This window comes from Alligator mississippiensis, chromosome 1 (genome assembly GCF_030867095.1).
Source record: "Alligator mississippiensis isolate rAllMis1 chromosome 1, rAllMis1, whole genome shotgun sequence".
NCBI classification, from domain to species: Eukaryota; Metazoa; Chordata; order Crocodylia; family Alligatoridae; genus Alligator; species Alligator mississippiensis.
This window is the reverse complement of record NC_081824.1, coordinates 467,343,443-467,370,274: the sequence shown is the minus strand read 5'-3', so window position 1 is coordinate 467,370,274 and position 26,832 is coordinate 467,343,443. Positions and strand designations below refer to the sequence as shown.

The window sequence follows — 26,832 nt, the reverse complement described above, 5'->3', positions numbered from 1 at the left end:
CTGAAGTCAATGGGGGTATTTGTGAATAAAGTGAGCAAGACTTAGCCCTTGATGTACAACTTGGTTTATTGTGGATGATCACTTTACTTTCCTCCACAAAAGCGCAGTCCCTGCCAATCTCGTACCTTGGGAAAAATCCACACACACAACCCACTATATAAGACTGAAGGGGGATAGACATACCAGAAGACATTTAATAAATAATGGCATATCCTTCCACATAGCCATCCAGCACTGCATTAACCAAAGATGTTGTACTAGATTTTTTTTTGGTTGGTCCCCTTATACTTGGATGCGCTAACAAGACAATGTGATCACAAGGATCTCATTTAGCCTCACACGAACAGCAAGATTAAGTAAGTAAAAAGTACTAAGTACTTAATCTTGCTGTTCATGTGAGGTTAAATGAGGTCCTTGATCTACTGTTTTCAGTAAAATAATTACTTTATGGGCTGCTTACTAAAACCAGTAGGACACCTGTTAGCAAACACCATGGGCAATCAATGACCCAGGCTACACCCAAGCTGATCTTATTTTTTTCTGATCACTACTTTTCTCCCTCCTTCATAGGTGCCTATAATTGGGGTAGTAGTTACACAGCCGTTACCATGAATAGGTGGGCTCCTTTCTCAGTTACTAGTCCAAACAAAAAGATGATAGTTTTAAACTAGTCCAAATAACATTTTTATCGGTTCAGGAAAAAACTTTGACAGTCGGACAGAACAGCCACTGTGGTCTAGAGTCCTTATCAGACCCCGGTAAGGGATGGGTGAAGAAGAACAGCCTCTATGCTACCCTGGGATGTACAAGGTGGGCTTCAAAGTTTCTATGCTGCAGAAGGTTACCTAGACCCCGATACACATTTAAAGTAGTAGAGTTTAAAATGCTCAATATAATCCCTGTTGCACATTCCCAGAGCAATCGGTTCATCAATCTGGATTCCAGATCATGCGTGGCAGGCTGCCATCCTGCCATCTCGATGTACACTGCCTGGTGGCACAGCCTGGCCTTGGAGGCACCTGGCCTCAGTTTACCCCTCATTCCCCTAACAACATATTTAGCATTCTCCTTCCTGCGGGTCTTGGAAATTGGAAATTCTTTATGAAGACAGTCTCCTTTGGTGCTTCCAATTCTCCCTTGTCTTAGCAATGCAGACTTTCTCCTCCCCCTCTGATACTGGTAAGTCAGGGAGCTTTGGCCCTGGTGTCTGGACACAACTCCTTTCCCTTCGGTCGTAGGACTCCACGGCCTGCCTTCTTGGGGTTGTACAGAGATTCAAGAAGGCTGCCCTTCCTCACCACCAAGTCTTCTTCCTTTTGGCTCTTTCTGATCCCAGGGAGCCCTTCCCTGCCCTGACACTGCCCTGCTTTTCAGCTCTGCGGGCCATCGTTCAGATTTACACCTAATCCCTATTTCCCAGGGAAGTCTCATTTTTTTGAATGCCTGTTTCTCCAGCTCAGCCTTAAAAGGGAAACACAAACCTATTACACCATATCATCATCATAGCAAGTCTTATCAGGTAGGTGACGCTTGTTTTCCATGATGCTAACATTTTGATTTGTACTTCACAGAAAAGTCAGGCTGGAAGAGACCTGCAGAGATCATCTCGTTTGATTCCCTCCCCTGCCTGAGCCCTATCCAAACGGTCCTACACAATCCATAATCTAACCTCTTAGTACAACTAGTCACCCCCGACACAACACAAGGCATAACACCCAAACCTACCACAGGGAAAAGCAGGGGAACCACGGCTGCCAAAGTCCCGATCCTGTAAAAGGTTAACGCACGCAAGAAATGCCACCTCCATAAGGAATCGTAATTATTTTAGGCATATTTTCTCCCAACCTTCAAGTCATTAGTCACAGCTGTTTGCCCAGTGCTAGAGATGACCCAGATTCTTAATGAAAGATGCACACAAATGCAGACCAAAAGGCTTTGCAACCCGTACATCCCGCTTTCTGAATATCGAACTAGAATGCCATTTATTCCAAACAAAGCCGGCTCATCAAAAATGTATCACGCGCATTTTCAAATCTTGCTGGGTTACTTTTTCATCGTCATAAAGGACTTGTTTTGTTACCTGTTAATAGCATTACTACCTTCATAAAGTCATAATAATGTGAACATTGGCATTCAAATTCCACAAAAATGAACAGGAAGCTTGTGCAGTATTCTGCAGACCTGTGTCGAAATTTATTGACCCGCTATAGAAATGGAGAGGACAGACCAAAGGTGCTGGACTTTCTAAAACACTTTCAAAGAAGGAGAAAGAACGGCCTGCTGCACAAGTTCATCAAATTTGCTGGGCGTTCCTCAACATGACGATGGCTGGTTTATTACTTCTTTCCTGGAAATTTCAATTTTGCTTGAAAAATAAATCAAAGGCTAAGAGCCCCAAAGACTTTGTTTTCTATTTTTTTCTTATTTGCACAATAGTGAAGTTGACACTGATGAGAGCCACGAAAAGGGATGTGCGTTGCATGAAGATCCATATTTGATCAAAACCACCCCTAGACTATTTACAGCGAATTTACACAGGACTGATTCATTTCAAAATGCCACAGGATTTTCAAATAAAAATGTTTCCTCCACAACCTTAACCAGGAACCTGCACCTCACCTTAATATGTTTCTTAATCTGCCTGAACCTTTTGCAATCTTTGTTTCCCCTACAGTCAGCAGCGGTGGGTAGGACAGGAGTCTAAAACAGCTATCACGGGCTGCAAATATTTGGGGATTAATATTTTAGGGGTAGAAAAGTGCTTCCTGAGAATGTTTTGGGTCTGCTGACTGGACACTAAGCCAAGAAACCCATCAGCTTCCCTTCTAGGTTTAGAAAATAGTGAAATGAAGATCAGCTAAGCCCATTTGAATTGACTGCTATTTCCCTTAAATGCTTTAAATGCACATGCAAATGAACTGACTCATGAATTTGCAGACTCTAATTCTCTTTACCTTGCATTCTCCTATGGTGAGCTCTGATATTCTTGCTGGACACTGTCTCTTCTTTCCACTCCAGACCAGACCTCTAGCAAGCCACCTAATTCATCTTTCCCATCTCCACCTCAGCTGAACACTCCTCCCTCTCCCTTGTGCTGTCTTCTTTCTTTACCTTTGTTCAGTACCATCTCCTTCTACAGTATCTTAGGTCTCCTCATGCTGAATAAAACTGACCAAAACTTCAGTCTTTCTGCAGAACTGGCAAAGACGGATTTCAAGAGAAAGAGGTTTTATTCATTTCCATGCATTTCTTCCGTGAGCTTCACCCCTGCTCTAGTCACCTGTTTCAACAATGGGCTTACACCATAAAAGAGTTTGAAATGGGCATTCGTGACATCTGGAATCAGCTCTGAAAGTCTTCAAGGAGAGTTGTTAGACGCTCCCTGAAGATTAAACAGATTTGGGGTTGGTAAGGGGGAGGAGGAGGGAATTTGTGCCTAACGCTGCTAAGAAAACACAGTGTGAAAACAGAAGGGGGCAAGAAAACGGCAAGTTTGCTTCCAAGGCAAAAATGAGTGCTGAATACTGGGCTGTTTTGTGAAAATGCCAGGAACGCAATGAGGTCTTAGATGGCACTGACCCCTTCGTTATAGCCATCCGCTGCACAGCAAGCCTTTCAGCGTGAATAACTAGAACAAAAAGATTTCACCTACTGATCTTCAGTTGCCCTGACCACAAAATACCAAATGACAGAAAAAGAGTCACTTTAAAGCCGAACCTTACCTGTATAGGCCATGTTCTTAGGGTTTCCATAGGGAGCCCCAGGTTGAACGGGGCTGTAAACAGGATTCATTGTGGAAGACTGGGAACTCTAGAGGCAAGAAGAGAAAAGCACAATTGAAAAGACAGTCTCATTTTACCTTGACACTCGCCCTCCATTGAAAGGTCTTTGGCACGTGCTTTACGACAGCTCTGTCACGTTATTATTCAAGCCACAGAGCTGCATAGAAAGGGATTTACAACGAGACAGTACAACCGGACAGCGGATTTGATCGTTCAAGTTTCAGATCTTTCAATTAAGTTCCTTAACTTCTTCACCCTTGTATGCCCTGCCTACAAATGCATCTAAGGCAGAGCAGCCTCATATGCCCCCCACTTTCAAAGTGTTCAAAATTTAAGATCCAATTTTTAGCATTACAGTGTAAAAGGAGACAGAAAATAAAGCTGCTGACTTAGCCATTTAGTTGCCCCACTGGAGGGAGCTACTGCTTTTGGGGTACCAAAAAAAAAACCTGACCAAAACACCACCAACTAGCCTGTCCAAAGGTAGTTTCATAGATTTCATAGACGTTAGGGCTGGAAGGGACCTCGGAAGATCATAGAGTCCAGCCTCTCTGCCCCAGGGGCAGGAAGTCAGCTGGGATCATAGGATCCCAGCAAGATAAGCATCCAAATGTCTCTTGAAGGTGTTCAAAGTAGGTGCTTGGACCACCTCTGGTGGCAGTCTATTCCAGACCTTGGGGGCTCGGACAGTAAAGAAGTTCATCCTTATGTCCAGCCTGAAACGGCCATGGAGGAGTTTGTGACCATTCAACCTCGTCACCCCTTGGGGTGGCAAAAGACCACTCCCTGCTGGTGATGCTAAGGTGTCTTCTGTTTAGCTGATGCAGCCTTGTGCCCAGGAGCGCGCTGCCACTGCAACCTCCGGAAAAGATCGGTCTTAACGTTGCTCCTTCGGCAGAGCGCAGGGTGCGCTAGCGTGGTGTTGCTCAACCCATGAGCCGTGAATATTTCAAAGGGCTGCAAGCGAGTCCCAGAAAAATGAGGGACAGTGTGGGTTTCCCCTGGCAGCCTGCAAAGGGGTGCTTGGGGCAACTGGCAGCAGCGGGCACACGTGCAGGGGCCCGTGCATGCTGGAGCTGGGTGAAGGTGGCTGGGCACTCAGGCTGCAGCAGGGTAAGGAGGCTGGTGGGGCTGGGAGGAGGTGCCTGCCCCTCCCACGGAGGAAGGGAGTAGAGAGCTGCCTGGCTCAGCTGGCAGCACCGGGGCCGGTGCCCATACTCGAAGGGGCAGGGTGGCCAGGAGACAATGCTCAGGAGGGCAGGAGGGGCCATGGCCAGGCTGCCTGTAGCGGTGCCGGAGCCCCAGCCCAGGATGGGCAGTGCCACAGGGCTCTCCTCCTCCTCCAAGGCCATGCCAGGGCTGGATTGGCACCGCTGCCACCCGCGTGAGCCAGAGCCACTGCAGCCAGCACGCTCCGGCCCAAGCGGGAGAAGGGCAGCTGCAGGCCCCCTCCAACTGGGTTGGGAGTGGCAGGGGGCTGCAGGGTGGGAGTGAGGGGCGCCAGGAAGGCCCTGGGGGGCAGGGGACTGGGGGTCGGGCACCAGCAGGGCCAGGGGGACGTGGGCCAGGCCATCTATCTTTGCAAATGGGTCCTGGTACGAAAAAGGTTGAGAGACTAGCGTATTATTTATGGGCCCGGTGCAACTGGAAATGGAGACAGTCACTGCCCCAGACATAAAATGGCCAGTAAGATTTGTAACAGCACTTCTACTCATTATCCTTCTAATAAAGATGATTAAATGGTGCTAGGTTATCTTTTCCTAAGCTTTTATTTAGAGGAAAGCAAGTAACCTGGGAATTTGTGTCTAGTAGCTGTCAGGTAAGCAACTGCTCAGTTAATTATCTCAATGAAGCACATTCTCAATTCTGATTAATGGGAAAAAAATCAGTCATTAAGCTTTATTAGGCAACACGTTTGTCACTAGATATCTGTGGAGCCTATTTCAGACCTGGAGACCAACACGTTTTCTTCAAATTGTTGTGGTTTCTGTTTTTAAATGTATTATTTACACTTCATAAAGTCAAACTGCTCCTTCCCAACTAGTCTGTCATGATTGATGTGTAATTTGTTAGATCATTAACTTCTTCAGTTTTACCTCAAGATAGTAAACAAGTCAAATGTTAAATGCTAACAACAACTGGCTTGACAACAATTACTGCTTAATTAATTTGCTTTCCCTCCATCCCAAGTTAGCATTGGAGAAGCAATTCTCTCAACCAAGAGATGACAACCCAAGCAGTAAAACGTGCAAGGAGGGAAACGCCCCCGAATCTGGAGACCGCCATTTATAAGAGTGGAGCAGATCGAGGCAGTAGCCGCTTCCGCCATTCAGAGGATCAACAGGGAAAATCCTTGCAAAACATTTGTGTGCATGAAACATTAGGGCTGGCGATTTACAGAGGAGCCTCAGGATTTGATGGTTCCCACAGCAGTTGTAACTCGGCCTCCTACTCGTCTGCCATACCGTGAGTGACCCTACTGACAAGTGCCGTTAACTTGAAACCCTAACGTGCCCTAATGTGACAACTGCGTTTGCTGTAGGGTTCATAACACAGACCTCCCCGACTCCCAAGCATTTCAGATCCCCAACCAGAGCGCTGAGCGGATGTTGTTTTCTAAATTACTTTCAGCTTGAAGTGAGAAAAACCAATCTGATTGATCACAAAATCAATTAGCAGAGGCCAGCCTGAATGTCTGAAGGCAAGATGGAGTTTATTTGAATTTCTGCACGTGTATACAGATCATTTTAAACATGCCTGCCTACTTTAATACATGGCCCACCGGACGCAGTATGCGCTCACATCAACCCAGACTTGTGTGTGACGGCAGATATTATGCACTGCAAATCGGTAGCGTCGCACACAACAGTCGAAATCAGATCTCTTCTGCCGCATAACGGCTACGTCATGAAACTCGCTTTGTTCAGACAATTACTTTACTGTGATTAAAAATTGATTTAAGCAGACACCCCATGTTACCTATATCCCCGGCCTTCTTCGACTTCATGTCAAAAACCACCTGTACAGAACACGCAAAATGTAACGTCCTCTCCCAATTGTTTTCAGATGCAGAACGAGTGGAGATATTTCAGCTCAAATGAGTATTTTCTTCAGTAAATCATAAGTGCCTGACAACAATATGACGAGGGGAACAGAGAGACGGGTGCTCCATGGTTTCGATAACACAAGTGTAAAATGGCTTGGAGGGACAAAAAGTTAGGAGCTGAGTTACCTATTGATCGACATATAGGTCTGGAGGCCTCAAACTTCTCCTTGGCTAATGCCTGTTTCTATGAATTTGGGGATATGCACATCTCCTCTCTGTTTTTGTTTCCCCATCTAACCTAGGGATAGTTTGGACCTGCAACAAAAGGGTGTTTGAAAGGTTTAGCAGTCATACAACTCTCTAAAGATGAAAAGCAGGGGGAGTTATTACTGAGACATGCAGTTTAGCTACAAGAGCAAGAGAGGCTGTAAGAGATCCCGGGAAGAAAAAGAAGGTTGTCACTGCATCATATAAAGACTTTTGGACCCTAACTACCAAGTCACGATCACAACTGATATTGAAAGAAAGACTGAAAAGCACTATCCAGCGTCCCTAATAATCCACGGTTTGCTGAAATAGCATGCCGCCAGCTCCCACCAGAGCCATTGCAGTGCCAGTGCACAACCCTATGCAAGGCACGTTTATCTACCTGCATCGCAGGGCAACACTGTGTGCCTCACACGTGAGAAACATTGCAAATCCCTGCAAGCCACATTTGAGTGGCCACAGAGAGGACTTTATGGCATGCGTGTCAATCCGAGTCGGTGAGGGCTCACACTGGCATAGCCTTCCCAAGGGATGTGCGGTCCGAGGACACTCCATGTCAGGGCGAGGTAGCACGCACGCAGACACAGACTCACTCACTCACCTATTCTCACTAGTGGCAGAACAAGGACCAATGGGCACAAGTTGCAGCAAGGGAGGTTTAGGTTGGATATGAGGAAAAGCTCTCTCACTGGGAGGGTGGTGAAGTACTGGAATGGGTTACCCAGAAAGGTGGTGGTATCTCCATCCTTGGAGGTTTTTAAAGACCCAGCTCAACAAAGCCCTGGTTGGGATGATGTAGTCCAGGCTGGTCCTGCTTCGAGCAGGGGCTTGGATTAGATGTGACCTCCTGAGGTCCCTTCCAACCCTACCTGGGAAACGCCTGGGAGAAGCAAGCGAGAACAGGAGGCTACAAAAGCACAGGGGGAAGGTGCCAAGTCAGGATTGCTTAGCTGAGCTCCGGGACAGATGCATGCAGTAGGAGATGAGGGACATGGGAGCAGGGGGGAAACGGGAGCACAGTGTTTTGCTGCTAACGTGCAAACAAAAATAACTAGGGACAAATGTGCAGGGAAAGGATATACCCATCAATCCCTGGCTCCATACCAGAGGGGGTCCTCTCCCTTGCACAGCCCCAGCCTTGTGACACTGGCTGCAGAAGGAAAAGCAGAAGCTACTATAGTCAGGGTAGACAATAAACTCACAGTCTAGCCCAGCATGTCTGATTCATTTGCTGGCAAATCTGTGCACTTTCCTATGGTGGAAAAAATGACCTATGAGCTTTGACCCATTGCTAACCATTCTGGAGGTCACGAGTATTTGTGAGTTATGCAATCGCAGTGCAGAAGGCCTATGAACATGTCCCCTAGCAGGCAGCATGGTCAGGGCCAATGGACGGGGAAAGCACAAAGTCAGCAAAATTAAGACGCTAGATTTCAAAAAGGTGGATTTCATCTGACTCAAGGACCTAATAGGCTTGGTGTCATGGGAGGATAGATGGAAGGATGAAGGTGCCCAGGAGGGCTGGGAGCTTCTAAGGGGTGCAGTGTTGGAAGCCCAACAAGAAACTGTCCCGACAGAAGGTGATAGCCCCTCTATGCTCGGCACTGGTTAGTACTGGGGTATTGTGTGCAGTCCTCGGCTCCACATTTTAAAAAGGACGTAGAGAAGTTACAGAGGGTCCAGAAGCAGGCAACAAAGATGATCAAGGCTTGGAAGGCAAGTCATATGAGGAGAGGCTGAAGGAACCAGGCATGTTCAGCTTGCGGAGAAGCACTTAAGAGGCGACATGACAGCAGTCTTCAAATACCTGAAGGGCTGCCACCAAGAAGAGGGAAAGCACCTTTTCTCTTTTGCTGCAGAGAGGAGGATGTGGACCAAAGGCTTGAAGTTGCATCAAAGTAAGTTCACAGTGGATATCCAGAAAAATTTCGTCACTGTGAGACTAGGGAGGCAACAGAACAGCTGCCTAGGGAAGCTGTGGACTCTCCATTGCCAGAGGTGTCCAAGAAGAGGCTGAACAGCTCCTGGTCAGGGATGATCTAGGTGCAGCGATGCCTATTTTCTACCTCGGGTATTTCCCATGGTTCTGAGCTTTGCCAACTGCTTCTCCACCCTTTTTTCTGCTATACGTGTCAGGGTGTTTTTAAGCCCCCCCACCTCAAGAGGCATTGGGTGTTGCGTGCAGCTGAGGCTGGGGACTTGCTAGGACCCCTCTTGCTAGGAGCAGAGCTGGAGGTTTCCAGCTAGAGGGTTGTGCTCCTCCGCTTGGGGGTCAGACCGACTTCGTAACTGGGCTCGGGAAGGAATTTTCCCCATGGTCACGCTGGTTGTATGGGATGGTTTGGCTAGGGATGATCCCGCTGTGCAGGGAAAACCAGGAAACCTGGATTCTGCCACTTGCTTCCTGTGGGACCCTGGGCTAGTCTTTTGTCCCTTTGTACCTCCATCCCCCCCCCCCCCCTCAGGCTTTACTTGCTTTGTCTAGCTTGCAAGCTCCCTCAGGGCAGGAAACTGCTTCGTTATAGGGCTGGTACAGTGCCCGCTGCAAGGGGTCCCCAGTTTCAGATGACACCTCTAGGCAGCACCACAATACACAACTATGATCCTAACATGTCAAGCACAGATTACACTTTGGGTGTGCTGTATAAATAGAAAAAGACAAAGAGAAGAAAAGCTCTTTTTGGGGGATTTAAAGAAAACTTTTTCTGTGGCACAGATTTCATAGACATCAGGGGCTGGAAGGGACCTCATGAGATACATTGAGTCCAGCCCCCCTGCCAGCGGCAGGAAGTCTGCAGGGATTAAATGATCCCAGCACGATAGACATCCATCGCATTAAAATAAAAAAATCCCGATCGCATTAAGGTTTTGAGCATATTGCAGGACAGAGGTTTATGCCTCTCTCCCTGTTTGGTTGTGCAGGGCTTCTAATTCAAGCGAGCATGAGAGAATAAATGTAATCTGTATTGTGCAAAAAGGGTTTCCTTCTTTTCAACCTTGTTTAAAAGCATTCAGGTTCTGATATATTCAACACACGGGATCATTCAAATGTATGAATGTTATCATTTAAAAAGCCCCGCTGAAATGGAACTAGAACAGGAGTAGCAAAATGAACCTGATTTCAGTATCGTATTTTTGATGCATATCTACGGGCACGAATCCACAATAAAAACACTAATGGGTATTCACTGTGAATGGCTAAACAAAAGCATCACTATAGTGCCTGCATCTTCCACGGCTTCCCTGTCCCCATGGTGCCCGTGCACAGTTGCTTAGAAGCTGCTCAAACTCGACCCGAAGAGTCGAAGAGGTAAGAATCCCAGAAGACATGCCATGGGAATCACTGACGAGCAAACAATCCCAGGATACTTCCCTGCTGTAACCTGGTTACATTTTTATCTATTTTATCTTTCCAGTGAAAGTGCATGACATGTTTCCAGCACGCTGGGAAATGACTTCAGATGAAGTGTAAATAGAAATACAGGAGAGGTCAGCCTAGGAGGTGCTCCATCACATCACTCAGCGGCCCAACGTGTCAGTCCAAAAAGGTTTGCCTGGGGAGGAGGGGTTTGCAGCAGCACCCTCAGACAGGGCTGTATAAAAATGGAAAGGAAAATGCTTGCTCTGTGCGGTGAATGCTGAGTTTGAACTTTCCATGCTATTAAGTGGAGGCAGAGTTACACTCTGGTGCTCTCGCCTCCGTGAACAAAAGAGGGCCTCGAGATAGCACGATGAAAGGAGTGTGAAGCTCAGCGGTACGTGCCGCTGCCAACCCTCGAGAAGCTGAACCACGGCAGCCTGCTCTGTCTGTCCTCTTGTCCGTTCCGTCCATCTGGACACATCTACAAAGGGATGCCTGCCATGGGTTGGTTTTTGGTTTTATTTTTTAATTAAAAAATAAAAAAAAAAAAAAAAAAATCACTCTTCTGCCTGAACATTTATTTTTTCAGCACACTATTCTTACAACCCCGACCTAAAATGAAAGAGCATGAAGAACACGCTAGTTTATTTGTGCACTTCACAACGTGATCCGGGTAGTCGGCTTCCCCCGTTTCCCAGGCAGGCTTTGATCCTGCCTATATTTATGTGCATGAGTAATTTCATGCACACAAGTCATCCAATTAAGCTCGATGGGACCACTCTTGTGTGAGTGTTTGTGGGATCGGGGTCTTTGGCACCTTCCCTGCTTGCTTTGGATGTGCTGCATCAGCGACAGACGAGAGGGAAAACAAGGAGGAGAAAGTCATTTTACAATGGCACTTGGTATGAGGAGTGCAGGAAAGGACTCCAGGACATGTACCTGAAAGTACTTGTCATGGGGTTGGGGGTTTTTTGGTTTGTTTTAAGCCAACTACATTTTTCAAACTGACAGTGTCCTTCCAAAGATCGTAGGTTATTAGTTGTGCTTCGAAATAACTGAGAGACATCTCTCTTCGGTTCTTGTTCATCTGAATAAATCAATCTAACATCTGCATTGTGCTGTGTTTGAATTTTTCTGGATGACCCAGAAAGGAAAGGTGTCTGTTTAAATTTAGACTGTGGGTCAAACTGACTTTCTCACTGTCTTTCCGTGGGATTTCAGCTCCTACGCGCCTAAGTGACACTGGGAATAAGGACGTACGCACATATACCTGCATTTGGAGGTGAATAAAATGGGAATTTCTCCTTTGAGTCTTTGTACCCACAGTATAAAAACAATTCACGCACACACAGAGCTAATAATAAGTGGCCAAAGAAAGATAAACCAGCGAGATACATTTCTCCCTCGGTCAGAAAATCGCTGCTTTAAATTCATTATATACAAATCACATGCTAATGGTATTCCGTCCAAAACCTTCTTTAACACAATAAGACCTTCTGACCTTACATTATGTTCAAATTCCAATAATTTCCTGACAAATTTTCAGTTAAGTCATTTGAAACTTGACCCTCATTTGGGATTCTCCAAAAATAATTAAATTACCTTCTGATTCATCTGGTAAAGGTTAAACTAGGAAAATCAATGAAGCAGTGCTTTCTTCCTCCCCCCACCCCCAAACCATGGAAAAGAGTGTGTATAATCTTAGGTATGCTTGTATTCAGTAGGTTCCTACCACTGTAGCCTAATTTTTACATTGTTTTATACTGCCAAATAAGTTTTTTGTATACATTTCACGTGAAGCAAAGAATTTAACATGTTCAAGGTCATTTCAAGACTCTGAAGCTTGTCCTGAAAAAGCCAGGTAAAAGTCAACTACCGGTTTGATGTGATCTCCAGTTTACGAGCAACTTAAATGCGGAAACCAAGCAACGAGGTTTGGACCGCATATGAACTACAGAATTTTTGTAGAACACCATCATAGGTTCAATTTGACATTGTTATCTGCACAATATACCATCTGCTTTGACGATTCCTTTAATTGCACCCTTTGTGTGCTAAATCTGGCCCCGGCATCATTCTTGTGTCTGAACTTTTTCCTTCTTCCACAGCTTTCTCCATGTCTCAGAAGACCAATGCAATGGCTCACTCTTAAAACTCTGCTTTGCTTTAACCTTGTCTTATCCAGATTCTTACTATCATCTACAAGTCTGGCTTTCCAGACTACAATGTATATATGATGTTGCTTCATATATACAGGTCTTCCACAGACCACCACATCGACTTTTCCATTAATTTCAGAATACAATTATGCTAATTATTTATACAACACCCAAGAAGCATCAGTTTAGTAGCTACAGCCAAGCAGGATACAGTTCTCCCATAATGCAGACTCTTTTACTTTGTTGGGGGTCTTCAAGAGGAGGTTGGATAGATATCTGGCTGGGGTACTATGGTCCCAGCACTCATTCCTGCCCAGGGTCGGACTTGATGATCTGTTCAGGTCCCTTCTGACCCTAGAAACTATGAAACCTATGCAATTAGGACAAAAAACTAGAGACATTTCTTTCTCTTTCTGTTTTTTCATGAACTCATCCCAGAACAGCCAGTAGCTTGGTGGTTACGGCACTCACCTGGGACATGGGAGACAACTACAAGCCTCTGCCCTAAATCAAGCAGAATGAGGCGTGTGGCACGTTGATTTAAATCTATGCACAGTCACTGAACTGTTAGACCTCAACTGGTTTGGCGAGAAACTGTTACCGGCATAGTACAACCCATTGTGTAGACACAATTAAAAGCATGTGAATAGGGTACTTCTCTTGGTGTGGTAGTAACCACACTGATCCAAAACACCTTCACATTGGTACAACTGCGCCCAAATTAGGGAGATGGACTGCTTTAACAATACTGGTATAGTTAAGGTGGCACAAACTATGTGTGTAGACAAGGCCTTTCTAGGAAAAACACTGCAAAAAAGGTATTCTGTTGAACCAAACTCATGCTGGCATGATGCAAGCACTGAGTTACAAGAGCGACAAGCAATTTAGATAATAGCAACCCTTCTACTCAAGAGTTTCCAATTTTGCAAGTAGGGATGCTAAGAAGAGTGTATTCAGAATGTGATATTAGGAAAATATTAAAATGGGAGCAGGGTCATCATCTGATGCAATCAAGTGGTTTAAATAAGGAAACATCAGAGGTAATTAATTCAATGATAAATGTAACAAAGCTGTTACTTTGCTGCATTTAAGTAAAAAGTCTTTCTTGAACATATTTACAATTCTAGATATGGATAGGATATGGACAACATATGGATATGGATAGGATATGGACAACAGATCCTACCCATTACTTAGAATTAAAATATATTTTTCCTGGGGACTATTTCTTGCCCCATCACTTTTAAATGCATTTCAATAGTTCCTATGAGCTCTCGCGGAGGAGCAGAAACCCTTCTGCATCAGCTGTATCGACAAAACAACCCCTTTGCCACGTCACCGAGAGCAAACGGACACTACTAGCCAGATGCAGTATAACACGAGAGTAATAAAACTCTAGCCATCGAGGTGAAGTACATCAGAGTCAAATGTGGAAAGCAAGCAGATACCGAAGGAGAGGGAAGAGGATTAGATGAACAACTGGAAACTCCCATGCAGGCTGCCTTAAGGCAAAGCACTTCAGTAAAGCACTTGACATGTTAAGTCCAAGACATGGGAAATACGGGCAAGAAAGGGCAAAATAAATACATTACAATTATACAAGGGCTTTCATTCCAATTCGTCTGAAAGACAGATCAGTAAGGCATGTGTTACGTACTGGGGAGACTGAGGCCGGGAGAGGTTATGCAAAAATTGCTTAGCTTTGCACTGGCAGTCTACACCAAAACAACAGGCTTGCAACTCCAGGTCTTCTGCTTTTTTCACCAGACACTCTTCACCTACCCAAAAAATTCAGAAAAAAACCAGGCCTACATGTCTTTGATCATGTTAAGAATCAAACTATTACTTCATAAGAACAAAGCAGCTCTTGACTTCATATTCACTGGTCTCATGCTGCTCAAAAACAAAAAAAAAAATAAATGGAAAAAACACCCCTGAACATTAAGTTACAAACATTTATATTCTACTGGTATCCGGAGGTTACAACCAGATTAAGCATCCAGCAACGAAATGTATGAAAACACAGTAATGGGAAAAATGTCTGCTCTAACCAAAGGAGGACCATATAAAGGAGCGAGCTAACTCTTAAGTAGCTTTGTGTATAGGACTGCAAACATCTGCAGTTTTCTAATATTAAAAATGTATAAAAAGCATAAGTCAAAGCCAAGCTGCCACTTTGCAGCTCTCATTACTTTTGCTGCACCCAGTGATAAACTTAAATCATCACTCGGTGGGACCTGATGGTAGAACAAAGCAACAACTGTCTGCTTGTCCAAGGGATAGGCAGAGAGAGGATCTATCTGATGGTGAGAAGGAAGAGCATCTTTGCATTCAGGCTTGCTACCCTACTGAGGAGGGCTTTAAATGAGGCTTCCCAGAGGATGGAAACCAAAGCCTTGAGGATAGTGGGTGACCTGGAGGAAGCATGAGCAGGACAAGGCAACAAGGAAAGCCTTCTCATTCTTCCTGAAAAAGTAATGCAATCAGCTGGTTAGTCTGTACATAGAATCACAGAATCCTAGAAGTCGGGTCAGAAGGGACCTTGTAGATCTTCAGGTCCGACCCCCTCCCTGGGCAGGAGGGAAACTGGCCTCAAATGGCCCCAGCCAGGTAGGCATCAAGCCGCTCCTTAAAGACCCCCAGGGTAGGAGCCAGCACCACTTCCCTTGGAAGTCGGTTCCAGATCCTAGCCGCCCTAACCGTGAAGTAGTTCCTATGGATGTCTAATCTAAACCTACTCTCCAACAACTTGTGGCCATTATTCCTTGTTATCCCGGGGGGCGCTAGGGGACACAAGGTCTCTCCCAAACCCTTCTGGTCCCCCCTAGTGAGTTTATAGATGGTCACCAGGTCCCCCCTCAGCCTTCTCTTGTGAAGGCTGAACAGGTTCAGGTCCCATAGCCTCTCCTCATAGGGCCTGCCCTGCTGCCCCCGAATCATGCGGGTGGCCCTCTTCTGGACCCTCTTAATGTTGTCCACATCCCTCTTGAAGTGCGGTGCCCAGAACTGGACACAGTACTCCAGCTGTGGCCTGACCAGTGTCGCGTAGAGGGGGAGGATCGCCTCCTTGGCCCTACTTGAGACGTACCTGTGGAAGCACGATAAGGGCCGGTTAGCCCTGCCAACCGTGACCTTGCATTGTCAGCCCATAGATTCATAGATGTTAGGGTCAGAAGGGACCTCAATAGATCATCAAGTCCGACCCCCTGCATAAGCAGGAAAGAGTGCTGGGTCTAGATGACCCCAGCTAGATACTCGTCTAACCTCCTCCTGAAGACCCCCAGGGTAGGGGAGAGCACCACCTCCCTTGGGAGCCCGTTCCAGACCTTGGCCACTCGAACTGTGAAGAAGTTCTTCCTAATGTCCAATCTAAATCTGCTCTCTGCTAGCTTGTGGCCATTGTTTCTTGTAACCCCCGGGGGCGCCTTGGTGAATAAATCCTCACCAATTCCCTTCTGTGCCTCCGTGATGAACTTATAGGCGGCCACAAGGTCGCCTCTCAACCTTCTCTTGCGGAGGCTGAAAAGGTCCAGTTTCTCTAGTCTCTCCTCGTAGGGCTTGGTCTGCAGGCCCTTGACCATACGAGTTGCCCTTCGCTGTACCCTCTCCAGGTTATCCGCATCCTTCTTGAAGTGTGGCGCCCAGAATTGCACGCAGTACTCCAACTGCGGTCTGACCAACGCCCGATAGAGGGGAAGTATCACCTCCCTGGACCTATTTGTCATGCATCTGCTGATGCACGATAAAGTGCCATTGGCTTTTCTGATGGCTTCGTCACACTGCCGGCTCATGTTCATCTTGGAGTCCACTAGGACTCCAAGATCCCTTTCCACCTCTGTGCCACCCAGCAGGTCATTCCCTAGGCTGTAGGTGTGCTGGACATTTTTCCTCCCTAGGTGCAGCACTTTGCATTTCTCCTTGTTGAACTGCATCCTGTTGTTTTCTGCCCACTTGTCCAGCCTATCCAGGTCTGCCTGCAGCTGTTCCCTGCCCTCCGGCGTGTCCACTTCTCCCCATAGCTTTGTGTCATCTGCAAACTTGGACAGAGTACATTTCACTCCCACATCCAAGTCGCTGATGAAGACATTAAAGAGTATCGGTCCAAGGACCGAACCCTGCGGGACCCCACTGCCCACACCCTTCCAGGTCGAGACCGACCCATCTACCACGACTCTTTGGGTGCGACCACGACTCTTTGGGTGCGACCACGACTCTTCGGGTCCAAGATCCCTTTCTGCCTCCGTGCTCTCAAGAAGGGAGTTTCCCATTTTATAAGTGTGCTGCTGGTTACCACTGCCCAAGTGCAGCACCCTGCACTTGTCTGTATTGAAACGCATCCTGTTTTTGTCAGCCCACCCCTGCAACCTAGCCAGGTTTTGCTGCAGTCTTTCCCACCCTGCTAACGTGCCCACCTCACCCCAAATTTTGGTATCATCAGCAAATTTGAACAGGTTGCTTTTCACCCCGTCGTCCAAATCGCTGATAAAGAAATTGAACAGCGCGGGCCCAAGGACCGAGCCCTGGGGGACTCTGCTGCCCACTTCCCCCCAGGTCGAATATAACCCATCCACCACCACCCTCTGAGTACGACCCTTCAGCCAATTCACAATCCATCTGACTGTGTAGGCATCAATGCCACAGTCACCTAGTTTTTTAATGAGGATGGGGTGGGAGACAGTGTCGAAGGCCTTGCTGAAGTCCAGAAAGACTACATCCATGGCGACACCTGCATCCAATGCTTTTGTGACCTGACTGTAGAGGACAATCAGGTTGGTCTGACAGGACCTGCCCCTAATGAACCCATGCTGGTTGCCCTTGAGCATCATCCCCGATGCCGGCCCATCACAGATGTGCTCCTTGATGATCTTCTCAAAGAGTTTCCCCAGGATTGAGGTAAGACTGACAGGCCTATAGTTGCCCGGGTCCTCCCTCCTTTTTTAAAAGATGGGGACCACATTAGCTATCTTCCCATCATCTGGCACCTGGCCCGAGCACCATGAGCGCTCGTAAAGCCATGCCAAGGGCTGTGAATGCACAGAGGCTGGGAAACAAGCAGGAAGAACTGAAAATCCTTGCACGGTCATGGAGCTATGATGTGACTGGAATAACAGAGACTTGGTGGGAGCTTGCATGCCTGCAGCACTGTCATGGATGGGTACAAACTGTTCAGGAAGAACAGGCAGGGGAGAAGAGGAGGAGGAGTTGCACTGTATGTAAAAGAGCTGTATGATTGCTCAGAGCTCCAGTATGAAACTGGAGACAGGCCTGTTGAAAGTCTCTGGGTTAGGGTCAGAGGAGACCTTGGGGAGAAAAACCAGCAGCATGCTTATAGGCTCAGCAGTGATACACTAGCTAGCACTACGGACAAAAGGGACTTGGGGGTCATGATTGACCACAAGATGAACATAAGCCTTCAATGCGATGCTGCAGCTAGTAAAGCAACCAAAACACTGGCTTGCATCCATAGAGGCTTCTCAAGCAAGAGGCTCCCGTTGTACTTGGCTTTGGTGAGGCCGCAGCTGGAGTACTGAGTCCAGTTTTGGGCCCCACAATTCAAAAAGGATGTGGAGAAGCTTGAGAGGATGCAGAGGAGAGCCACACGCATGATCAGAGGTCAGGAAAACAGACCTTATGACGAGGCTGAGAGCCATGGGACTCTTCAGCCTGGAAAAGTGCAGGCTCAGGGTGATCTGATGGCTGCCTATAAGTTTATAAGGGGTGCTAACCGGGATCTGGGGGAACATTTGTTCACCAGAGCACCCCAAGGGACAACAAGTTTAAATGGTCATAAACTTCTCCAAGACCTTTTCAGGCTGGACATAAGAAAGAGCTTCTTTACTGTCCGAGCCCCCAAGGTCTGGAATAGTCTGCCATCGGAGGTGGTTCAAGCACCTACAGTGAACACCTTCAAGAGAAATTTGGATGTTTATCTTACTGGGATCCTATGACCCCAGCTGACTTCCTGCCCCTGGGGCAGGGGGCTGGACTCGATGATCTTCCAAGGTCCCTTCCAGCCCTAATGTCTATGAAATCTATGAGAGAGCAACAAGGGTGATTTGGTGGTGGGGGTCTGCTCTAGACCACCAGACCAGGAGAAAGTGGTGGATGAGGCTCCCTTCAAACAGCTAGTGGAAGTTTCCCGATCACAAGCCCTGGTTCTCATGGGGGACTTCAGTCACCCTGACATCTGCTGGGAGGGCAACACAGCAGTGCACACCAAATCCACAAAGTTTCTGGAGAGTGTTGGGGACAACTTCTTGGTGCAAGTCTTGGGGCGGCCAACTAGGGGCCATGCTCTTCTTGACCTGCTGCTCACAAACAGGGATGAATTGGTGGGGAATGTAGTAGTGGATGTCAGCTTGGGCAGCAGCAACCATCAGATGACTGAGTTCAGGGTCCTGAGGAAAGGAAGGATGGAGAGCAGCAGAGTACAGACCTTGGACTTCAGAAAAGCAGACTTCAACTCACTCAGGGAACTCATGGGCAGGATCCCTTGGGAAGCCAGACCGCAGGGAAGAGGAGTCCAGGACAGCTGGCTGTATTTTAAAAGAACCTCACTGAGGTCGCAGGAATGAACCATCCCAATGAGCAGGAAGACTAGCAAGTATGGCAGAAGACCAGCTTGGCTTAGCAGGGAACTCTTCAGTAAACTAAATCACAAGAAGGAAGCTTACAAGAACTGGAAACTTGGACAAACAACTAGGGAGGGGTATAAGAGCATTGCTCAGGCATGAAGGAATGAAGTCAGGAAGGCCAAAGCACAATTGGAGTTGCTGCTAGCAAGAGACGTGAAGGGGAACATAGAGTTTCTACAAGTATGCTGGTAGCAAGAGGAAGGTCAGGGAAAGTGTGGGTCCCTTACTGAATGGGGGAGGCAAACTACTGATAGAAGATCCTCAAGAAATCCATTTCTAAGCACTTGGAGGAGAAAATGATTATGAATAGTCAGCATGGATTCACCAAGGGCAAGTCATGTCTGACCAACCCGATGGCCTTCTATGATGAGGTGACTGGACCTGTGGATGCAGGGAAAGTAGTGGGCATGATACCCCTTGACTTTAGCAAGGATTTGATACAGTCTCCCACAACACTCTCGCAAGCAGGCTAAGGATGTACATACTAGATGAATGAACTATAGGGCGGATAGAAAACTGGCTGGATCATCAGGCTCAAAGGGTAGTAATCAATAGCTCAATGTCTAGTTGGCAGCCAGTATAAAGTGGAGTGCCCCAGGGGTCAGTCGTGGGGCCGGTTTTGTTCAATATCTTCATCAATGACCTGGAAGATGGCATAGAGTGCACCCCTGCCAAGTCTGCAAACGACACCAAGTTGAGGGGTGCTGGAAAGTAGGGCTCTAGGATTCAGAGTGACCTAGACAAATTGGAGGACTGATCCAAAAGAAATCACTTGAAGTTTAATAATGAGAAGTGAAAAGTCCTGCACTTAGGAGGAAACAATCCCATGCACCAGTGCAGGCTGGGGGTAACTGGCTGGGTAGCAGCTCTGCAGACTAGGACCTGGGGGTGACAGTGGACAAGAAGCTGAACAGGAGCCAACAGTGTCCCCTTGTTGCCAAGAAGGCTAACGGCATCCTGAGCTGCATGGGTAGGTGTGATGCCAGTAGGTCAAGGTAAATGACTCTTCCCTTCTATTCAGCACTGGGGAGGCCACATCTGGAGTCCTGTGTTCAGTTTTGGGCCCCCACTACAGAAAGGATGTAGACACATTGGAGAGAGTCCAGTGGAGGGCAACAAAAATGGTTCAGGGGCTGGGGGATATGACTGGTGAGGAAAGACTGAGGGAACTGGGCTTATTTAGTTTAGAGAAGAGGAGAATATGGGGGATTGAATAGCAGCCTTCAACTCCCTGCAGGGGGTTGCAAAGAGGATGGAGCTGGACTGTTCTCAGTGGGGGCAGATGACAGGACAAGGAGAAATGGGCTCCAGTTGCCATCAAGAGGAGGGTAGTAAAGCACTGGAACAGGTTACCCAAACTGGTTGTGGAATCTCCATTCTTACAGGTTTTTAGGACCTGAGTAGCCTTGGCTGGGATGATGTAGTTGGGGCTGGTCCTGCTTTGAGCAGGGGGTTGGACTAGATGCAACTTCCTGAGGTCCTTCCCACCCTCATTTTCTGTGATTCTATGATATGAATGAGGAGCATCTAACAGGTTAGTGAAACAACCAATCAGAGTGTGGACCGAAGCACCGTTATGACGGCAGGAATGAAGGGGATGGAGCAGAGGGATGTCCCCCCTTCCACCTGGTCCTGCTCCTTGGAGGCAGCAGAGCGCTGCCATGATGGTGGGGATGGAGGGGACATCATGGCGCTGCTCCGCCACCTCGAAGGAGCAAGGCAGGGGATGGGGGGGGGCAGAGGGAGGGACAAGGCCCGCAGTGCTGGAGGCGACAGTGGCCAAGGCAGCAGGGGAAGGCCCCCCCCCCCCCCCCCAGCTCTTAGGAGGCAGCAGCAGCGCAGGGTGGTGGGGCTCCATCTCCCCCCTGTCCCTCCCCCTGTCATTCTTGATGGGCAATGGGCTGGTCTATTTATACAAATTTACTAGGAAATACTCCAGTTGGAGTATACACATGATCTCAGCAACCTTGAGTACCCCTGCAAGTGCATTGCAGAGATGGAAAAAAACAAGTCCCCCCCCCCCCCCCCCCAACAAAAAAAAACAACGGTCAATCCCACTTTAAAACAGGAAGTGGAACATATTTTACTTCTGAAAAATATAACAAACAGAAGAGGCCTGCCATATTTTCTCACATACAACACACCTTTTTTCGAAAACAAAGATGCCGGAAATGACGACGCGCATTATATGCGAAAAATACGGCAGAAGCAGTTTCTGTCACAACTGGCAAAAAGTGAGATCTGCAGACTCGCAGGGTGCAGAACAACGGGCAGGCTTGGCTCCCTAGAAGCTGCTACTCAGTTACTTATTACAAAGAAAGATTTTTTTTTTTCATTCTGCCTTTTAAAAAACAAGGTGTCTATCTTATCCCGGGACGTGTCATATGCGAGCAAATACAATATGCCTTAAGGGGAAGAGTACAAAGAAACTTAAAAGCATCAGATCAAAGAACCTGACCACAATCACAGAAGCAAAGATAACACTGGGTTGTATTAATAAAGGAACAGAACACAGAACACATTTTATTCAGGGTCCCGCATGCAATCCAAGCATTCAAAGGCACAAGTAACTGAATTATGCTTGAACTTCAATGTGAATACATCAGCGTTACTACTTCCAGGACACAACTAAAAATCAGCCTGTAGGATGTCTAGAGCCATCCATAATGTACTCTTTCACTCAACTAAAACTGTTTTGCAACCATTTTTTCCCTTCAAACTAAACAAAAATATGCATTCCTCAGCATAATAACTTACATCATCAGAGCATGAAGTTGGTCCACGGCTTTACACACATCAGCAGTTTCTATAACTTGATTACAGAAAAAAAGACTTTAAAATCAATGTTACTGAGTTTTCCCACTCAGCAAAAATAAAATAAAAGTCATAAGGAGTGAAAAGAAGCACAAAAAATTTCAGACGAAAGGAGGTAAGATGTGTACAAACAGGAGATGAATAATAAAGTGCCTGCCTAGTCATAACTTTATCTGAGGGATACCGATTACAGAAGGCAACTTTAGCACATAAAGCAATGCATGTAAAACCTACAAAAGGACGTTAACAGAAAATTGAGGTTGTGAAGTTAAACACCGGTATTTTAGGAAGTAAGAAAATGACGGATGACATTTCCTAATGGCAGTGATTGATCTTAATGTTCTCTCCATCCTTGGTGGTTTTCAAGACCCGGGTAGACAAAGCCTTGGCTGGGATGATCTAGTTGGGAATGGTCCTGCTTTGAGCAGGGGGTTGGACTACACATGACCTCCTGACATCCCTTCCCACTGTCATTTTCTATGATACCTAGGACTTTTATCCCCATTACTCAGACATCTACCATGTGTGCTAAAGGACTAATTGGAAGTATTCCTATGCCATTATCCGTTTACAGACCACCTACTTACCAGAGTGATAGGTGGTCAACTATTTGCTAGACACTGGAAGAATACTGGGTTCTGGTGGTGCCTTTGGAGATGGCCATGGTCTAATTGTTACAGGCAGAACAGCCAAGTGTATGCATTCGATATGCACTGAAGTCCTTCTGAAAGGCACAACAGCTTAGGGGGCAAGTCCTAGGGCTGCCGACTTAAAAACCTGGACCCAGGTTCAAATACAATTCCTTAACATCACTTCTGCATAAATACTGCATGCCTTTCCAGCTGTACTTTTCCACTCCTCCAGAGCTAATTTATTCTTATTTTTGGCTCAAAGGGTTTGACTGTAAAAACCTGCAGTTGGGTGAATTGCGTAAAGAAAATAAAATCACATCCCCTAACCCACAAGATAGATGGATTGTGCTTGCTGGTCACTGGTGGCTACCTTTGAGAAGCCAGGTTTTTCTGTTACCTACAGATTAGGAGCGCTCAGATTTGCAGGGAAGGCGGAGGAGTTTCAGCAGACAGAGAGCTAGTTTATTAGGATTAATATACTGAAAAATTATGTTCAATTCAGTTGCTCAAATGCAGCTGTCACAAAGAAATGCTGACCTGCTTGCTTATGAACCACAGCAATCTGTGAAACCACCCTTTTGATTTAACTTCAGGAGTTAGAAGGTGAAGAAGTTTAATCTTGATCCCATTCACAACTGGGCGCTCACTATACTCTCAGACTAGCCCGATGGCATAGTCCAAATCGGTATCTTCTTTGCAGGCTTTTCCTCTTGAAACAGCCACATTTGCTCTGCTCTCAGAATCCAAACCTCCGGTTTTGTCCGTTCCAGCTGAGCCGTGTCCTCAGGAAATCAGTGATTAACTCGATTCTTTTATCTTAATGATTCTGACTCATCACGTTTTGCCAAAAATACTTCTCCGGGACGTGAGCATCTTGATGACAACTCCTCTGTTTCCTTCTCATGAAGTCCTTGCATGTGTTCCCTTGTCTTCCAAGCAGCAATCAGTCTGGCATACAGAATTCTGGTCACTTCATTTCCCTCGTTTTGACTCGGCCTAGACAGCTCAGCTCCTTTTCAGTATACGCTGCAACTGCTTCACTTCTCAATCTTCATTTTGCCTCTCCAGTACTAGGCAACATAGATGCATAGATTCAGTTTTGCTGTAACTGGTCTTGACAGCTCTTATGTCTTCCACCCTTCTGCCCTTCCTTTGGCAGAAAGACTCGTATCTTCTCATTCGCCGCTTACCGTGCAACAACGCAAGAGTCAACTCCTACTTTCAACAGCACCGCCAAAAATTACTAGGCCGAGCATAAATGTACTCACCCTCCGCAGGCACGACAATGAAAAAATGCCGATGCCGTGGCCCCTTGTCAAACAAAATGATTCACTGGGAACACACCACCGTGCTGGGGAAAGGGGCAGAAAACTGCTCTGTTAGTTGAACCAGGTCTTATTCTTCGAGCTGCTTCGGCACACTCCCGATCTGTCAGTGTTACTAATGCCACCCTCCTTAGACAAGCCAAATTTAAATGGCGAGCTACTCAAATGTTCCAAAAATATCTATATAAGGATGCAAGAAAAAAGCAGCAGTGCTTTCCCACTTCCAAGCACTAAATATTTATCAAGTAATCCATCACTTCAGCCATCTAATTTTTCAGATGAAGAAAAATCTGAAGCAGGTTAAGGGGACTCACTTAAGACTGACAGGAGTTTGGTCTCAGGGCCAGACCTTGCTGCTCTTATTCCATTATTGTATAAAAAGTAAGCCTTTGAGATGCTTCCAGAGTAAGGAAGTCCAATTATAGTCTAGAAATGACACAAAAATGAGGGAGTAGCAAGCATCAGTGTGGAAACGAGTGCAGACAGACCCTGACCACAGTAACTTAACCCCGCAGTTGCTCACTTATACCCAAATCATGATGGCTGGGGAATCCTTGTTCTGTTTCATGCAGTAAGGTGAGCGAAAGAGTTGTCTGGCAAACTCGAAACAAAATCTGTTCAAGTTTGGACAGAAAATTCCACTGAAATCAAATTTTCCCTCAAATACTGTAATATTTCCATACAAAATCTGATCACCATTTCCCAGCATTAAGAATAAATCTGTGTGCACCTGAGTTTGTTTTTAACTAAAATCTTCTCTGGCCTCTGGATCAAGTCCTTCTAAAGTTGTCTCTGAACTTGTTCCACAAAACAGCTTGGCACCCTATTTCTAGAATTAAATCTGAACGGGGGCAAGGCTGGCATTTTAATATCTTGGGGACAAAATGCTACAGGCTTTCCTTGTTCAATATTCAAACTGACTTCATGAGCTGTTTTGACTGCCGTATGGATTATGTACGAAGCCTCACGAGTTGTGCCTGGGACTTCACAAAATGAACTGACAATTTTACAAACTAAAGACAGATGCAAAAAAGGCAAGGGGTATTCGACAGACAGACAGACAGACAAGGAAAGCTCCAGGTAACAGAGAGTGGCATCCGACAGTGAACGGTGACTGGGGGTCTTTCAATCGAGATTGGGTACCATGCTCTAGCTCAAACGCAAGCTGTGTGCTCAATACAAGAACCGTTGGTTGAAGTTCAACAGCCCATACTATCAAGGGGTTAGACTGGAAAAACATATTGGTTCCTTCTGGCCTTACAATATATGAATCGTAATAAATGTAGTAAGCAGTGGCTTAGTACATCGAGCTCCATAGTCACTATGAAGCCTGGTGCACTGTGGCCAGCATGGCAGAGGTGGGTTTTAAGAAGAAATGTGCAAAACTCAGCTGAGAAGAACTGAACCAAAATGAAAGGGCACTTGTTCTTCTTATGTATGTGGCCAAATGCTTAAGCATACCATAAGTACCACCCAAAGTCAGCCAGTCCCAGCAGCAGTAATACTTTTACAAGACATGGCATGTAGACTGCTGAAAGCCTTTGTAGGGCACCTAGATTGGGTTTCTAGATCTTCCGTCTTCAATAGGAAGAAAAAGAAGAGAGAGGTGCAAGAGCAAGCGTTGTAAGCAACTCAGACATTGCAGTCTGGCATTCCCCGCGTTATAGCACAAATTCTCCAACCTGCGTGCAGTGGGACGCTATTTGACCAGCAAAAGTTGGATGTTCATGTGGTAGTGGCCTTCTTAATCTTCCCATGAGAAAAAACAGAAGTTTGTAGAGTGTGGAGGTAAACAGAAATGTAAGCGAAAGCAGAAGTAGCCAGCACATTTATTTCTCCCACTCTCCCCCCCAGCGATAATATATTTATTACAGAAAATAGACCGCTTCCAGTTGTATTTAAGGAGACGGTCTGCCCCATGGAAAGGTACAGAAACCACAGACTGAAAGGAAATCAGCACTTGGTTCGTGGCTGTAAAGTTAAAACATGCTGAAGTGTTGTATGGCAGTAGCCAGTCCTACTGGTCCCAATCGATTGCTCTTGTGTGTAAAGCCAAGCATGTGTGCAAGTGTTTTTAGGATCGGGGCTTTAGGCTGCCTGCGTGGATCTACTTATGCTGCTCTTTGGTTTAAAATACGAACGGTAATGCCCCAAGGAGGCTCCTGACACGAGACACAATCTCGTTTCTCTGTCTTGAGTGATATTTTCAAATAGTTGCAACTTAGGTTCTAGTAATCTTTTCCTTAAAAGCAATGTTTACTAAAAAAAATTAACATGCTCAATTGTCAGAGGATATTAAGTGACATTAAAATTCAAGCCGGTATCTAAAGATTCTATTAGTTTAATTCACAAATCTGTCATTCTCATTTGCTTAGACGTGAAGGATGCCAGAGCCTCCACACAGAGAGCTACAATGACTTTCAATTTAGCTCTGATAAAAATCTTATTTTCTATCAGACTGCCTTTGATGTTATGACTCCCACTCTGATGAAAAGTTATAAAAGCTTTAATTTGTTATACAATGCCCTAATTTCACATTAATCCCTATCACCAGAAACCAATTTTATTAAATTAAATGATTCAGAGGTCTTTTTTAAAATATCATCTAAAGTCCATAGGTCGCCCCAAATCTTTCATGTATGCTGCTACCACGCAACTCAGACTGCATCTACAAAATCTTTCTAATTATGCCTCATGTGAGATTCCTGCCTTTTTAAAAATAACTTCTATGCTGCTATATATAAAAAAGGAAAAGTTTAATTAAAGCTAAAGCATATAATCATTGAAGTTAATGGCATTTTGCAGAATAAC

At 46.1% G+C, this 26,832-nt stretch overlaps 1 protein-coding gene across 9 annotated transcripts in view; it reads right to left on the bottom strand.

Annotated features, from left to right (window-relative positions):
- The window catches only part of FAM168A (family with sequence similarity 168 member A), a 335,671-nt gene that overhangs the window by 176,376 nt on the left and 132,463 nt on the right, over nt 1-26,832 (bottom strand). For all 9 annotated transcript variants that reach the window (XM_059722450.1, XM_019488413.2, XM_059722451.1 and 6 more), the window contains one exon: nt 3,723-3,810. In XM_059722450.1, the coding sequence (XP_059578433.1) occupies nt 3,723-3,792 (70 nt within the window). In that variant the 5' untranslated portion in view covers nt 3,793-3,810. The remainder of the gene's footprint in view (nt 1-3,722; nt 3,811-26,832) is intronic.